Genomic DNA, 18,202 nt, shown 5'->3' with positions numbered 1-18,202 from the left:
AGGTAGATAGGATAGTTAGGAAGGCGTTTGATATGTTTTCTTTTATTGGTCAGAGTATTGAGTATAGGAGTTGAGAGGTCATGTTGAGGCTGTACAGGACATTGGTTTGGCCATTGTTGGAATATTGTGTACAATTCTGGTCTCCTTCCTATCGGAAAGATGTTGTGAAACTTGAAAGGTTTCAGAAAAGATTCACAAGAATGTTGCCAGGGTTGGTGCATTTGAGCTCTGGGGAAAGGCTAAGCAGGCTAGGGCTGTCTTCCCTGGAACGTCAGAGCTGAGGGGTGACCTTATAGAGGTTTACAAAATTATGAAGGGCATGGATAAGATAAATAGACAAAGTTTTTTTCCCTGGGGTCGGGGAGTCCAGAACTAGAGGGTATAGGTTTAGCGTGAGAGCGGAAAGATATAAAAGGGATCTAAGCAGCAAATTTTTTCGTGCACAGGGTGTTAATGTATATGGGATGTGGTGTCAGAGGAAGTGGTGGAGTTGTTGCATCATTTAAAAGGCATTTGGATGGGTATATGAATAGGAAGGTTTTGGAGGGATATGGGCCGTGTGCTGGCAGGTGGGACTAGATTGGGTTGGGATATCTGGTCGTCTTGGACCGAAGGGTCTGTTTCCATGCTGTACATCTCTATGACCGAAATAAAACAAAAACCTAAATTATTTTAAACTGAAAGCAAGCTAATTGCATTCAATGTTTACTCTCTTCGATCATAAAACCTTACAAACCAAACAAATTCCCATCGTAGCCACGTGCTCTCTGACACATGTTGGCTTAAAATTGTGACCCCAGAAATACTGCCAAGTTGATTATTAAATCCTTTCCAACACAGATCAAGAACCACAAACTCTAAAGTAAATAATGTAAATAAATAACAGGGTGGCATGGTGGCTCAGTGCAGCCTCATAGTGCCAGGGACTGAGGTTCAATTCCAGTCTTGGGCAACTGTCTGTGTGGAGTTTGTACATTCACCTCGTGTCTGCACGGATTTCCTCCGGGTGCTCCGGTTTCCTCCCACAATCCAAATAAAGATGTGTGGATCATGCGGATTGGCCATTCTAAATTGTCCGTAGTGTTCGTTGCATTAGTCAGAAGGAAATGGGTCTGGGAGTGTTGTCCTTCGAAGGGTCGGTGTGGACTTGTTGGACCGAAGGGCCTGTTTCCACACTGTAGGGAATCTAAGCCAATCCAAATTTAAGACCTTACACCACCAAGTCATGAACTCTTCCACTGTATGTGGAATGTTAATCTGTCCACCGTTTTCACTGTCACCATACAAATGTTTCCCTTCACGCACTGTCTGTGCTGACCATACATAGAGGGGAAATCAGATGGCTGGCTTTGGGTGTCAATATTAACATGATGTTCAAAATTTGGAAAAAAAAGGTATTATTATAGTTTAAAAAATGAGCCATAACATTGACCCTGTGCTGTCATCTCTATGCTCAACCACTTGTTCAAATTATTCCACCTTTCAGCTGAGATCCATGTGATGGTTGTCCTGGTCATTCAAGCTACTTGCACATCAGTGCAACAGCAGTCTTTAGCTGGTCCCTGTTCCAGAGATCATCCCTCTGTTTGAAGGCACAAAAACAGACTTCTTGCAAAAGATGACACCTTACCTCCCCAGTGATTGCCTCATCCTTTGGATGGATAGATTTGGAAACCAGTTTATGTTTGACTGATAACTTCTGTAAACATTCTCCAAACCACTGATTGGTCAAGACTACAAAGTGTATTCTACAACATCAGATCATAATCCGTGCTGGCCCGCCTATGTGGTACTTCATGTGGACTCCCAATGAAGTTAAGTACCTTCTGAATGGAGAAGTTCATGTAGGCAAAAGTGAGGACTGCAGATGCTGGAGATTAGAGTGATGCTGGAAAAGCATAGCTGATCAGGCAGCATCCGAGGAGCAGGAAAATTGACATTTTGAGCAGGAGCCCTTCAACAGGAGTTCATGTGCCGAATCAGGGTGATGCACACAAACTGACTAAGATACTGATGTTCAAGGCAGAATCTTTCCTGTGAGTTTTGTGGCTTTGCACCCATGTCTAGCTGAACAAGGCTGTGTTTATTCCTCCATCCTCCAAGAAGGACTGCCTGCAGTTGCCTTTGCCTTTGTCTTTATCTGTTGCCCACTTGCACTGGGCACATCACCATGTCATCTGGCTGCCTGTGAGCACCCACAGTTGTATTTGAGTTGGAGGACAGAACATTTATAAAATGTGGCCATGCTTGTTCTGAGTTTTTTTCTGGTTCTGCTCTGCCCAGTGATGGTACAATAATCTTTGCATCTAACTGTCAGACCCTGCAGAAGGGACAATGGTGATTTCAGCTATTTTGTGAAACATGATCGTTATGGAATGAATTAAGCTTTCAGAAAGTTAGTAAGATATTTATTTCTTTGGGACTGTGTGGGTATTTTAATGGTCTTGTCTTTGAGTTGATTAATGTGATTCTGGCTTATTATTGTATTCCCTTCCATATCTATCCATAAACACCGTTCACCCTTTTAATCTTTTCCTGCTTGTAATTTGTAGATATACTGGTCTTTTACAATTTATATGTAAGTAATACTGTATTAAATGAGGTTTTACTACTTGGACTCAATTGCTGTACAACTAATTACTGCTCATTTACATCTGTGCCATTAATTATTATGTGCATTCTCTTTGGACTGTACATATTCATTAAACTTCACAAGTGATATTTATAGCACTGTCCTTGACTTATCCTTTAACAGCTTAGTTTTTTCTTCATTATTGTTATATCTGACATATGAGCTACAATAGTTGTTTGCTACAAGCAGATTGCAATCAGCGGAAGGAAAGTTGTGATTTGCATTCCCATTCTGAACATTTTGTTTTGCTAGAAGTACCTGTTGTTGATATTGGAGTAGATTTCTTTTCTATGAAACTAAATGCTGACTGTATCTGAAATCTTAAATTAAATGAAATGATCAATGAAATATGGTTGCTATTTCCATTCTTTGTTAAATTGTAAACTCCTTTGATATCATTTAAGCAAATTTAGTGTTGATTGTAATATTGCTTGAACTAGTTTATCCGTCTAAAATTGAGTGCTTTTCTTTCTTTCTTTAGGTCGCATGCATGCAGTTAATTAATGCTTTGGTCACATCTCCAGATGATCTAGATTTCAGGATACACTTGAGAAATGAATTCCTGCGTTGTGGGTTGAAAAAGATACTTCCTGTAAGAAGAATTAAGAGTTTTTATATATTATCATGTGTGAAACAAAGTAACAAAAATGTTTGAAAATGATAGTAATTGGGCTATAAGGTTACATCATGGCTTGTAATGATTGAAATAAAATAGTCACTGATATAAAAGTGTTTTACCTCACAAAGGGCTTCAGCAAGGTTTTCAAGGCAATCATAAATGAAGCATTTTGAAAAGTAAAGTTCTTCATAAAGCTTCACAAGCTCCTTAACTTGTTAAAAGTATTTCTTGCTATGTGATCTTTCTGATAGCTCGAGTGTCATCCATTTGTGGTAGGGATGGCAGGGAAGTTGGGGAAGGCAAAATATGTTTCTAATGACTTTCAATTTTTAGCTGACATTTCATTTATCAGATTTTGTAAGTTATTACAGTGCAAACCATTTTGTATTTTATAGAAAGTATTGCATGTGATTTTGATGAAATTGACATTATTTCACACAAAAAAAAGCTATTGTAATAGACTGTTAGGAAGGAGCATTGGCTCTGAAGACTGGAAGAATGTGGAAGCAGGTGTCCAAAATTGACAAGCTTAGTACAGCCCATCATTCACATTGATTTGCTGTGTGTTCCATATCCTCGGCAATAAATTTTTCCGTATCTGGCAAGGTGTCCATTGAAAGGGAAGTATCACCTTGACATGATGTATGCTTAGTATTTGCTGTTGGTTTGATGGCGATAGCTTATTTATGAATATTGGTTCTGGAGGAATTGCTGTATTTGCAGTTGCAAGGGAAATGCTTAAAATAATGCTTTGAATTCAGTGTTGTGTTGACTTTTAACTGCCCAAGTTTAATCCATTTCCTTGTCTTTCTTTATTAATGGTTGGACAGCTATAAGAAGCTTATTGAAGTTCGAAGTGAGCTGTGCAGCATTGTTAACATAAACAAAGAATTTACTAATATCTATTAATCGAAGTCTTTGATGTGATAACCTGGCCCAGACCCTACTTCCTTTTGTTCTTCAACTTTCATATGATGTGTATGTGAGTGTGTTTTTGGATTTATTAGGTGCTGAAAGAGAAAGAAAATGAAGAACTAGATATTCAGTTAAAAGTGTTCGATGAAAACAAAGAAGAAGACTTCATTGAGGTGTCACATCGACTGGAAGACATCCGGTCTGAGATGGAATATCCTTGTCAAATTATTATTTCTTTTTGTTTTTGTTTAGTTCACTTCAACGTGACAATTCTTTTCTGTCTTTTATGGTTTTTGAGCCAATTTGTTTTGTCAACAAATTATAGTAGGAAAGCTTTGTCGTGTTAAAATAATGACAGATTATTTCATTGCAAGCTCATTATCTATTGAAACAAATTGCATTTTATTTTATTACTCAATTAAATGTGAGAAGTGTACTTATATTTTTAACTTAATTAAAGTGATGGCACAAATAGACCTGCCAACCCATCTTCGGTTAAATAGTAGTCTCTGAATCGTATTTTTAATTGCAGATTCTCGTTAATGAACAAAACCATTCATGAGATGTTCCCTGAAGTCATTCTTCTCCCGAATATGTTGTACGAATGCAATCTGTTTCTTTTTGTTATTTTTGGCAACCATGATTTGTCTATGCTTCACAATGTGTCTTCCAATAACTTATTTTTAGTTGCATGTATGAAAGTGAGTGAGAAAGCAGAAATGTTATATCTTTATATTATCTATTACAGAAAACTTACAATTGCCATAATTTGCTGTATAAAAAATGACACAACCTTTATGGTCCCAAAACTACGTACTTGCTGTGTGAGTAACATAATACCTGCTGTTCATCCAGGAAATGCTGTACTCTAATTAGTACTCAATTTTTCACTCTCAAGTTCATTATTTTTTATTTACCAGTTTCTGAAACCTGAGAGTAAAGGTTCAAGTTTTGAAGATGTATGGGGAGTTTAAAACATGTCCACTCTTTGCATTAGATGCTGATATTTCAAAACAGTGACTTTTGATTCACTTTTACACTTGATGTGTGAGTTGGCACCTGATTTGGGGGCTTTTTTATAAAGATTTCAAATGTCAACTTATTTGCCAACAATTTAAAATGGCTGGTCTGTTTAGTTGTTAATGGCATTTTTAAATTATTGGTCTGAATGGATAGAAGAAAGGGCTATGGATATGAAATGGTTTGTCAATGAAAGTGAGACCAGTATAACAAACTGATTACTTTGACAGTAGTAGGATCAGCATTTAGTCATGTTATTCCTTCTTGTGAAATGTTGTCTTTGGTCATAGTTATAGGGAATATATGCATGACTTCTTCTATTTTCTGTCGACATTTTCTTTAATTTGCAGTTCCGTTTAGTTTGGCTTAACCATTCATTTAATGATATGCTCTTTCTGTTAAAAGAAAAGAAACAATGCTTCTTAGCTCCAATTGCTTTTGTATACTGCTGAAAATGTGTTGCTGGAAAAGCACAGCAGGTCAGGTAGCATCCAAGGAGCAGGAGAATCGAAGGAAGAAGGGCTCATGCCTGAAATGTCGATTCTCCTGCTCCTTGGATGCTGCCTGACCTGCTGCGCTTTTCCAGCAACACATTTTCAGCTCTGATCTCCAGCATCTGCAGTCCTCACTTTCTCCTGCTACTGTTTGTTTAACATAATGTCTCTGCCGCAGCTCTTTTCATCCCAGTGAAATGCCTCACTTTTTTGGTGATGAAGTATATCTAAAAGTTCTTTTGATTTATATTTGAAATGAACTGCATGAGGGCAAACCTGCTCTTTTTTAGGAAATAAAGATTTACTTCATATACTCTTTTATATGTATCAACAGTTTGCTGTCATAGTTTGCTGTGTTTTATTTATTCCAAAAATTGCCATGTAAATAACATCTTTGCCATCATAACATCCAAAGATGCTTCACAGTAACAGTATCAAATCTGTTTGAGCATGAACCACATGAAAAGATACAAGACAGATGTCCAAATGTCTGGATAAGGAATTGGCTTAGAAAGATCATCTTAAAGTCCACTAAAGGAGGAGACAAATGTTTAGAGGGCTGGACATCTCTGGAGTAACATCCAAAGATAAAGGCGCAGTTGCTCATGGTGGAACTTGAGGTGCTGAAGAGGCCAGACTTAGACGTGTGAAGAGATTTCAAAGGGCTGTAAGGCTGGAGAATTTTATATCAATCAGGGAAGCGATTCCATGGAGGGATTTGAAGATGAAAATGTGAAGTTTTAAATTGAATTGTTGCCAGACAAAGTGACTCTAAGGTGATAATTCGTGGAGGTTTAAATGCTTTCAAGCGTATTTTGGCACTGTGTGCATATCCATTCAGAAGTATGTTAGATTTGTTGAGTATAGAAGCAATAAAGGAACAGATGAGGATTTTAGCAGCCGATGTGATGAGTCAGAGTACAATGGTGCTAGAAAGGTGAAAATAGGCAGTCTTGGTGATGAGAAGATTTGGATTCTGAAACTCATCTCAGTATCAGATGCCACAATCGAGCAGACAGAAATCAGTATTGGATAAGTATTCTCAAGTTTTATACTTCTAGGTGTGAACTTAACTTTTTTTTACTGGAATTGGAAGTATGTTGGGTGTTACTTTATTTCCTAATGTTGTACATGTAAATAAAATCTAATGCACACTTTATTAGCTTTTTATTCTTAACTTCCGAAGTACTGACATGAATGAAGTGTACCATCTGCTCTCTAATATGGTGAAGGACACTGCAGCGGAGAATTATTTTCTCTCACTGCTGCAACATCTACTGCTCATCAGGAATGATTATTATGTCAGGTGAGAGATCGCTCTGAGTGGAATTTTTGATATTTTGAATTCCAATCCAGTGTTATGACAATAACCAAATATTCATCATTTCAATAATAGTTTGTGTAAATAGATGAGATGTCCAATTTTTGTAGTACACAGTATCATCCTTGGTGAATATGGCTTTTGAACAGGTTATGTTCAGTTCATCCAAGCGAATTTTGTAAGAGTAATGTATCCAACCTAGATTGGAGTAATTGACACAAAAGGAAAGTATAATTTTCATCATTATTGAAAATGTAGACAAGGATATGGAAGTCAAACCTGAGAAGCTATGAATTTTTTTCCTCCTACTTTATTCTATGGTATTTGATTCTTTTATGTTTCTGCTTCCGCAAATAGAAAAAAAGAGTCTTGTTACTATGAAGTAATTAAAATTGGCTTTCTAAAATAAACAGTTTATGAAATAAATGGAAATGTGAAGATCTAGTGATTGCATCTGATTTTTAGTGGAGAATAGAGCATAACTTTCAAATCTAATAAATATTTCAATGCAAGTTATTAATTTATCCTTTATTTTGAAAAGACATTGATACCCAATCCAATTCTTTGCAAGCTGGTTAAGGTTTGATTTTTCTAATAGAGCCTCAAATTTTTTTAACACCATATGTGCAAGTCTTGGGTAGGATATTTTTTGAAATGTTCTCAGCTTGAACATGATGTGATTGAGTATGAATCTTTTGCTCAGTTTATTGAATGCACTTTTGAATTCAGTGTTAAGACCTTTAGTGAGGTTTTGTGTTGTGCTGCTTCTGATTAGTCCTACATGAAAATCATTTTCTGTATTATTGTGCTTCTAGACCTCAGTATTACAAGATTATTGAAGAATGTGTATCCCAGATAGTATTGCATCGGAATGGAGTAGATCCTGACTTTGAATACCGTAAACGATTAGATGTAGATTTTTGTCATCTTATAGGTATGTTTGAATACTTGTTCAGCTTTTGATTGAATATTTAAACTGTGTTACCAATTTTGAAGTTTTTATAATGCTCGAGTTTTCTATTGCTTGATTCTCAGCTGTAATTATGTGGAAGTTCCAAAAACACGAAGATAATAGTATGACATACTTTGAAATAAAATAAGACTGTTTAATAAATAAACATTTTCATGAACTGATGAATTAAGTAGCTAATTTAGTTATCAGTGAATCAGCCAATGTGGTAGAATTGAGTAATACCGCATAGATCTGATTGAAGGGTACAGATCTTTGCTCTTATCTCTGCAGTGACAAAATGCTGTGCAACGCAAATTAATGGCCCAGACTTTCTAATGACGAGATGATCATTTCTGCAACAGATGTTTCACATGTGAAACCCCCAGGGTCCCCATTGAGGGAGACTCCTGAAATGTGGAATATTCTACTGGACAGTTCTCTATGTCTGGATCTCTATGACTGTCTGTGTTTAATTGCAGTTATGTAAATAGTTACTCAAAAATGTTACTTACATGGTCTGACTCCTGACAAACTATTCAATTAATCCCCCAAGGTAGCTCACTGCTTTTCCCAGCCCACCTACTTTGGACTTGACACCCCCATAACCTGACAACACCTTCTCCTGTACTGACACTGCACCCCTTTACTCCTTTCTTGCTCTGATGCAAACACACCCCATCTCCTGCGAAAAGGGCACTGGCATCTCCCACCCCGTGTTGTTAAACGTTTGTACCTGATGTTTCGGCAATCCATTGCATACTTGGTCCACTTGCCACCTCGCATCCCAGCACCAGTGTTCCCTTTGAGCTCGTTTGCAAATGCTCTGATGTTCCATGCATGATTCTCAATGTGCCAGAACAGATTGCAACATTAACTTCTGTCACTTTACCCATTCGGTACCCTACTGCATAGTCACTTAGCATTCTACACACTCCTGAAAGAGCCCTCATTGTGGGCTCTTCTGTTAGATCTACGGACTCTTTGGATTTGTAAAGTGCAGAGCAACAATGTGTGTGATTGTTACTCCTCAGAAAATCCTGCCAAACATTCTTTTCTCAGTCGAGTTAACTATTGGATAAAAATTCAACCCAAATAAGTTGGAGCATAAATGCCTATTTGTGGATGTCCACGCACAGCCAGGTTTTGGAATGAGTGAATTCTTGCTGAACCTAACTAGCATTCAGATGATGCCAGAAAATACAGAATGATGAGACCCTGGAAAGCATTCAAAAACACTTAGTCATTCTCTTGCTTCATTAGATTTGAATAATGCTGAAATTTGGAATAAATTGTGAAATTAACTGAAAGATGCTTGCATTAACTATGTTAATTTTATTCAGATTCAGTTCAGCATATTCCTTAGTTGAAATATATGCACTTTAATAGAAATTTTGATATTTTCACAAGTGCTATGATTTTTAATGCTACATCGCACAATAAGAAGATCCTTGACTTTCTAATGGAGGTTTCCAGGAATATTAGGTAGAATTCTTACAAGTTATTCCCACCATTAAATGATTGGTCATACAACAGTAAAGACTTTAATAGTCTGGGATTAGCAAACTTCCAGAACAATGTTCAATTACTCCATATTATTACTGTGTGTGCATTTTATTGGGTTTGACATACCATGCTCATGAGTATTTTTTATAGCTTGTAAAACCAAACTCCATCGCAGGCGGGTGAACTGTTTTTATTTGATGGTGGATTATGAAGATTTATATGTAACCTTCACACAAATATTGACTGTGTAAAGGAATTTGGAGTTCAGCTCAAATACAGTTTCTTCTTGTAAGACGCAATGAAAGTGTGAACACATAATCAATTGGTCTATCTCCACAGATCAATGTGTTGACAAAGCAAAAGTAGAAGAAAGTGAACAAAAGGCATTAGAATTTTCCAAAAAGGTAGGTAGCAGAAAAAAAATTGAAGCCATAATTTGCTACATATGTTATTGAAAAAGTTGTGTATTTTTCGTGTGGTCATCAACGAAAGTAAAAAAAAAAGTGAATGGAGTGGCGACTTTTCTTCAAGTTCATGTTATGTTAATAAGGTCAATCCACAATTTGTCCCATATTACAGACATCAGCATTACATATACATCAGAATGTCCTGAGTCTTCAATTTGAGAAGAATACTCTCAGGATTACAGAAAGAGATTAGAAAGTAGAAACCCTACAAAAAATTATTTAATTAGGCAATTCTGTCTATTTGCTTTTATACTGTTCTGTCACAAGAACGATAGCTTTTTCAGAATTATATCTACCCTCCTAAGTCTTTAGGAATCGCACAAGTTTTAAATAAAGGAGGAAGACATTTATCATTTGCACCTTTATGTTCTTCATCAAAGAGCTATTTGTTTAATTGTATCTTCCTACTCGATTACCAACACTTCCTCAAATTTCTTCATTCAAATGTATATTTATATCTGTTCATTGTAGTGAACTGCTAATTGAATTTAGTTTGCAGTGAGCAGGTTGAAGAAAAATCTCAGATGCAGGGCTGAATCCAAGTATGATGAAACTCAACTCTCCCAATAATATGAATGATGTGTTTCGTCCAGAAAGTTACATTTTTTTGTTATTGAGAGGCCAGAGCTAGGACACCATAAAGTTAAGGGAGTAGGAAAAATATTTGATAAATGAATGCAAAAAGGATCAATGTTTTGAGCAGAGACAATCCTTTAGATCCATCGTGTCTTTGCCAGTTCTTTGCTGAAGAAATGTAAAATTATGCCACCACCTTGTTCTCTCCCTATTTGTCTCAGCTTCAGACATTATTTTGTTAAGCAGTCTAGGCTCCAAAAAAAGCCTGTCCATAAATGAATCTGTCCTAATTTCTCTCCTCCCTCTTCTAGTAAAATTGCATATTACTCCTCATCATTAATTCTCCAAATGGAAGGAATTGTTATTCTTGGTTTGCTCAAGGAAAGCCTATTTATGATGATAAAATTCTTTTCTAAAATATCCACTTAACATTTTGGAGCCAATGGATGTAGTCTCTGAAGTTTCTACTTACATATTTCTAATTCTCAAGATCACGCTGGTGAATCTATTTTGTGCACATTCTCTGGCTCTCATGCCCATTCCTTAATGTAATGAAACACCTAAAAATGACAGTGCTGTTGTACTGTTCTTTTGTCTAAATTTTTCATTCCTGTATTACTCTTTTAAATAGTGATTGAGTAACACCAGCTTTGAGTTTCTAAAGCATAGTGATTGTAGAATGGGTGAGATAAAGTGGTTCCACACTAATGTCCTGTTGCAGAATGAATTGCAACGAGTCGTTATTCTTTACAGTGATCAAAAAGGAGTGCCTTGAGGACTTGCTTTTTCATTGTCTTGAAATAGGCTTTGTGTCTTATTGATTATAGAGCTTTTTCTACTTCAGGACCATATCATGGCGTGACAGGGTATAACGTTAAATTTTTTGAACCAAGTTTCGCCTGATTTTTACATTTGTCTAATTTTTTTCAAGTGCACTTGAAGATCAATGTTAGCTTTAATCACATTGTCACTCCTTGGAAAGTCCAGCCCAATCACAGTCAGATTGTCACTCTGCTCCAATATCCTCCCATAAAGATAGAGCTTCCAATTTCTGGAGAATGTCCTTGTGAAGGATAGTCGGAATAAAATAATCATGCCCTCTTCTGCATGGCAGTTGTTTCCACCACCTTTGATTTAAATGTCCCACTGCTCAGACAGCAATTTAGAAAAGCTCCAGTGAAAGGCTACATGTGTAAGGTAGGCATGAGATGCCCTTGTGGTGCAGTGACATCACTCTACCTCTGAAACAGGAGACCTAGGTTCAGTCCCACATACGAGAGGTGTGTAATGACACCTCTGAACGGGCTTATTGGAATATAATCTGTAATATAAACATGAGGTTATGTTGCCATTTGGGTAGGGTACCCAGTATAATTGAGCATTTGGAGTGGACTGGGATGGGAGGGAGTTGGTGAATTAACCTTGATGAGGTGGGTGAGTGAGAATGTTGGGTTGTCAAGTCTTGTGGAGACAGAGTGGTGTGTCACACCCTGGAGCTAGCAGAAAGAGACGTTGCATTGGGTCTTGGAGGGGAGGTGGGGTGTTGTCAGGCCTCTGGAAAGGGGTGGATGTCAATTCCAGCAGTGTGGGAGGGTGGATTTCTGGTTCAGTGGTGTAGGAACGGTATTGCTGGTCCAGGGAGAAGTGATATGTTGGATCCAAGTCTAGGGGATGTACGAGGCCTGGAGGAGAGTTGCAGTTGCGAGTGTATTTAATAAGTTGGGGGATCAGGTTAATAGTTACCCAATAGTTTCATTTGGGTTTTAATGTTCTGAATTTTCCTGCATAAGTTTTAATTGTAGCAGAGTTTTCTGATTTAAATGGATTTTTTTTTGAGTGTTTAGAACACACAGAAATTTCACTTTGAAATCTTAAACTTCTAGAGCTATTCTTTTGGAGATTGCGATACTGGGATCCATAGGCGTACTGACATGCATATCCCATCTGGGCCCTTATTTGATTTACTGAGTTGTGGGCATTCTTGAATCTGTTCATCGTGCAAGTTAATTAGCTGATTTAGTAGCGTTTCAGGGAGCACTAATATCCTTGTGATTTAATATGGTTATATTATCTGTAAACTAAAGTGATGCATCTCTTTCCAAAGATTTACTGGCTGACATTCATTTAAAGTTGATCTTTACAGAGCTTGGCAGTTGTGGCAATTATCATTCTGCTATTTGCAATGCTTATTTTTGGATTGTAGTGTGTTTTGATCCTCCTTCCTTACAATCAAGAATGATACATTTTTGGAAATATCCAGTTGCTAATGGAGAGTATTATATGTTGGGAATCATCTGTGATAAAACTCATCAAGTTGAATAGAAACAAGAAAGTAGACTGCCAAAAGTGTGCTTGTTAGTTGGAATATGAAAAATAAAGCAAACTGTTTTATTTAGATGATATGTATATAAAATATAACTGTGTATATCAGTACATGTGTGTATTTTGTGATTAAACTGAGCATGTCTTGAAGGCCTCACTGATATGTGTTTCAGTTTGATGAAGAATTTACAGCAAGACAGGAGGCACAGGCTGAAAGTCAAAAAAAAGATGAAAAAATCAAAGAGCTTGAAACAAAACTCCATCAGTTGGAAGCAGAGGTAATAAATATATGCTTTGCAACACAAGAACAGTTGAATAATGTGAGTAAGGTCAGAATGTATTGAGAATAAATTTTACATTTTTGGAGAACCATATTTTGTTTTCAATGCATGTCATAGTGATAGTAATTTTTTGAAAAAAATCAGTTTGTGGGATCTGGGTGTTACTAGTTCAGCCAAAATTTATTGCCAGTCAAGTTTGAACATAAAAGGCAACAGTTTCAAGAACCGCTTCTTCCCTGCTGTTATCAGATTGCTGCACGGACACCCTCTAATTTCAAAGCTAATGTTGACCTTGCTTTTGTACACCTCCCAAGCAGTCATAACTTTATATGCCTCACTATGTTTAGGCACCCTATGACCTGTATGTCCTTGTTTGCTATGATCTGCCTGTACTGCTCGCAAAACAAAACTTTTTACTGAAATTAGGTACATGTGAAAACAATAAATTAAATTAAATCAAATCATAATTGTCCTTGAGAATATTTCCAAATCAGAAAGTGGAATGGCTTGGAGGGAAATTTGCCAGTGGTGAGGATCCTGTGTATCTGCTGCTCTTGTCCTTGGAGATGTCATAGATTCTGGTCTGGAACGTGCTTTCTAAGAAACTTTGGTAACTTGAATTGTTGTGCATAACAGGAAATTAATATGCAATCAAAATTCATAATTTCTTCAACTACAGTGGAAAAGTAGCCTGAGTAGAATATAGTGAGATCCTTGCAGAGACTAAAACTTTCAAAAGGAATGAACTTGAGTGACTGAAAGGATCATACAACAGGTTAACAAGATTCTAAAACTTGTTTGGTAGGAAATTGAAAGTGACATTGTCTAAATCCCATTCAGTCAGCAGCTGGCACTCTCATTTACAGAAAATGTCACCCATTTAAGTTATCAAACAACTGACTATCCTGCTGTTTCTTAAATGCGCATCAGGGGCCAGTCCAAAGCTGTTTTACAAGTCTTGATGGACCGCTTCCTTTTTTTCCAATCAGGCAATTTCTAAATTCCTGAATTGAATTCGCTAGGAAGGGTTATTGTGGGAATTTCTCTTTCCATCCAAAGCTTTTGTCAAAACACATGGTATAACTGCACATGGAGAGTGCATCTTGAGAACACATGATTCTCAGCAAGCATCAGTACAGCAAAGGATCTTTTAAAATAACAGGATTAGTTTCCTGTGAATGTTAGGGGAGAAGTGCCTTAAAAATCCGTGGTGCGAAAGGGTGGCTATGTTTTAGATATTTCAGAGAAAAAGGGTCAGAGACTTTGGTCTTGAATTTAGAATGAGATTAATTTCCCGAGAAATAATTAAGAGATTTATTGCATTTGGTAGGAATTATTATTATTGGTAAATCTGCCAAATCTATTCATGAAGGTGGCTTGTAAGATAAATGCATGCCATTGAAAGGCAAAGGATGTTCCTGGGGTGATATAATCTTGGTTTATGAAACTAGATTGGACTAGTAATAAATAAAATAGAAAAGGTTTAAGTATGAAAGGCAGGCCAAGATTGAATATTAGGCAAACAAAGCAATGACAGATTAGCAGAACCAGAATTGTAAATACAGGGATAAAGATCTGCAGCTGGTATCATGAGAATGAACAAAATTGGTTTGTAAGTACGTTTTAAAAATCCGCACAAAGAACAGGTGGGTCCAATTAATATACTACTAAATGATGATAGAAAATGTGAATAGACACTGAAAAATTACCCTAATATTTTGACTCCTCTTCAATGGAGAAAATGCAAAGTTCGTGGTATAGGATAGAAAAATGCAAGGAAAAAATGTTTAATGATATAATAATGGGATTAAAGTGAATGCTTAAACAGATAAGGTTGTTTTCCACTGAAGAAAAATGTTGTTTAAGCACATGCTAGAAGCTGGCTATAGGATTAGAGTATAAAAAATTAACCTGTTGTTCAACAAAGCAAAGTTTAACTGCAGACCAGCAACTTGCATGACATGATGCAAAAATTGGGAGAATCCGTAATCAGGAATAATATAAATGTACTTTGTATGCTTTATCAAAGATAGGTCAAGTCCAGTTAACTTTGGTATAGTTGTTGGAGGAATCACAGAGGGGACATTAATAGATTTGGTACATGATGGATTTCAGGGATATTTGAGGAAATACAGTATATCAGATTGGTAAAACTATGACAAGATTTTGAATAAAGAATGCACCTGAAAGTGTAAGAAACTGATCTTTTTATGAAAATTCCCTCTTTACTGGGATTGGTGTTTGCATTTTATATATCTGCATTTCAAAAATATGAAAATCTATCCAATTATATGGTCAAAACTCTTATGACACCAGATTGTAGTTCAGCAGGTTTATTTGAAATCACAAGCTTTCAAAGTGCAGCCCCTTCTTCAGGTGAAGTGAAGAGAGCACCCAGTTTATAATCAGAGAGATCATAAGGTGATACAAATGGTGTGAGTAAAGTGTCAACAGCTGAATAACAAGTGAATGGATCACCCTATAATCCAATTAATTGATTGGATTATATAGTTTTGGGTTACTTGTTACTTTGGTTAGACCCTTAGCATGCGACTCTTACCTAGCATGTTATTCTAATTATTTGGTTTGCTCTAGCACCACCTTACCTTTGTTTTGTAATTATCTCTCTGCCTCAATTAATTAAATTATAGGTCATCCCTTCACTTGCTGTTCAGCTGTGGACACTTTACTCACACCGTCTGACACTTTTGATCACCTGCAGAGACCTATTCAGCCTGTCGACACACTACTCAATCCATTTGTGTGATGTTTTGATGTCTCTGATTATAAACTCTTTGCCCCATTGCTCTCCACTTCACCTAATGAAAGAATAGTGCTTCAAAAGCTTGTGATTTCAAATTAAGCTGTTTGACTGGTGTCATGTGCCTTTTGATCTTGTCCACCCCAGTCCAACACTGGCACCTCCACATCATATCCAATTATCTAATTCCTATCACTACATAAGGTGGACTGAGGCAATTCGAAGAAAATTGCAAAATGTTTAAATTAAACAGTGACAGTAACAAATGCCATTTACATGTGAATTATTATACATGGAGCAAACAGGCCAAGCTGACATGTAACTAAAGGAATAACCTGTTCAGGTGAAGAAAGAGGTTTGGGAGTTTGTGTTTTTTGGAGGCTATGTTTTAATTTTTATTCAGTAACATTTTAGGTAATGCTTTCATTTAATAACAATATGTTCTGTATTTATGTTGACATATGGGGTAAATTGGTTTGCAAAAAACAGATTAAAGAATTGTAAATATCTTTAGTAGTAATCAATTGTCCATTAAAATTCAAGTCACAGCATGTATAGAGAATATTAAATTCCTGTGTGATACATGTTTATATTCATACAAAACAACAGGCATAATTTGGCACTAGAAATTTTTTTTAGAAGAACTGGCATGTTTCTGTATGCACAACACCATCACCTTAAACACAAGTTTCGTAGATTGGAAAGGTCAGAGCTAATATGTTTTCATCATTTATGCGCAAAGCTGGAATATTTTCGCCGGGCAATTACTAACCTTTTTACTGCATCTTAGGTCTTAATCTCAGAACTCGTTAACATTACAGTCAATATTACAGAATCTACTATGTTTGATTGTCACTGTCAAACTTGTGCAACTTTGAACTAGAGATTCCACATGCACTTGAAAGGAGTTAGTTCTCTCCAGTGATTTCAAGTTTCTTTGAATCCCAATTGACTCAGTTAAAACTGTCCTCTGACGGAGATCCAAGATGGCGGCGACTCAGCAAGTCTGAGTCTACAGAGCCCTTCCCAAAACCTGGGTAAAGTGGGTTTCCTGCCCCCACCACACTTGCCAAACCACCCAAAAAATTTCTTTAATCTTAATTAGCTGCTGAATATTATATTTAAATAGTCTAATACTGAGTGGATAATGAGTAAATCAAAGGGACCCCGCAGCTCTCAGAAAACAAAGACCCCTCCCCCACCCTCCTCTCCTCTGGCTGCAGCTGATGTAAAAACAGGCCTTGTAGAGATGATTGCTAGATTGGAATCGACACTCGTCAATTTCATCGCAGAATCCCGACAGAGATGGAATGCATTCGAAGAAAAGCTGCAGAAACAGAATCAAACCATGGAGGAGCTGCAGGGCCGAGTGGAGGGGGCGGAACTAAAGGCCACGACCTCCGAGGCTGCAGCTCAAACAGCTGCAGAACAGGTGCGAGCTCTTGAGCAGAGAATCAGGGCCTTTGAAATCTACATGGATGACCTGGATAATAGAAATCGGAGAAAAAATATTCGGTTGCTGGGCCTTCAAGAGCAAGAAGGGAAAGAACAGTTAGTAGTATTTCTGGAGCGATGGCTGCCCCAGCGTTTAAACCTGGGGGCTGAAACTGACCGGGTAAGGGTGGAGTGGGCCTACCGGGTCGCAGTACGCGGATCTGGCCCAAACCAGCGCCCACGCCCGGTCCTGTTCCGGCTGCAGAGTTATCGGGAGAGGCAGATACTCCTGGATGCCTCCAGAAAGCTTGGAAAGGATCCTAAAGCTATGATTCATGAAGGATCCAAGATTATGTTATTTCAGGACTTCTCCCCGGCTTTGGCACGAAGAAGGAAGGCGTTTGATGAGGTGAAGAAATGTTTAAGGGACTTAGATATTCAATACACCTTACGCTACCCAGCGACGTTATGCTTTACCCACGAAGGATCCGAGTATAATTTTAGATCATCGGAAGAGGCCAAGAAACTTTTAGACTCGGTTAAATAAATCGTAAGAGACAATTTATGTTGGCTTGCCTCTCTCTCACTCCGTGGGGAGAAATGGATACTTTATTCTACTTTACTTTTGCCTCTGGGAGCGGGGTTGTCTTCCTTGCTATGTTATTATACTTAACTGTAATCTGTTGGAGTTGTAATTTTATAGTTATGTGTGTTTGTACGTGGCATTGATGCTATTAGATATACTCAGGTATGGGTTGGGAGGGGGTGCGGCGCTCACTGTTAACTCTAGCTCGGTATTATATCTAAATCCTATTAAGGAGCGCCCGGGTCGAGGGTGGGACACTGTTTGGTAGAGGATATGGTGGAACGTTGGAAAGGTAGTAAGGCCCCCTGAGAACAAGGGG

General features: G+C 37.4%; 1 protein-coding gene across 4 annotated transcripts in view; it reads left to right on the top strand.

Moving 5' to 3' along the window:
- Window positions 1–18,202, top strand: part of diaph2 (diaphanous-related formin 2) — a 739,556-nt gene that overhangs the window by 295,280 nt on the left and 426,074 nt on the right. For all 4 annotated transcript variants that reach the window (XM_060832634.1, XM_060832633.1, XM_060832630.1 and 1 more), the window contains 6 exons: window positions 3,114–3,224; window positions 4,259–4,377; window positions 6,870–6,986; window positions 7,817–7,935; window positions 9,796–9,860; window positions 12,995–13,099. In XM_060832634.1, the coding sequence (XP_060688617.1) occupies window positions 3,114–3,224; window positions 4,259–4,377; window positions 6,870–6,986; window positions 7,817–7,935; window positions 9,796–9,860; window positions 12,995–13,099 (636 nt within the window). The remainder of the gene's footprint in view (window positions 1–3,113; window positions 3,225–4,258; window positions 4,378–6,869; window positions 6,987–7,816; window positions 7,936–9,795; window positions 9,861–12,994; window positions 13,100–18,202) is intronic.

The sequence above is a fragment of the Hemiscyllium ocellatum genome, chromosome 11, assembly GCF_020745735.1.
Source record: "Hemiscyllium ocellatum isolate sHemOce1 chromosome 11, sHemOce1.pat.X.cur, whole genome shotgun sequence".
Lineage (NCBI taxonomy): Eukaryota > Metazoa > Chordata > Chondrichthyes > Orectolobiformes > Hemiscylliidae > Hemiscyllium > Hemiscyllium ocellatum.
This window is presented reverse-complemented; position numbering and strand designations above follow the sequence as displayed.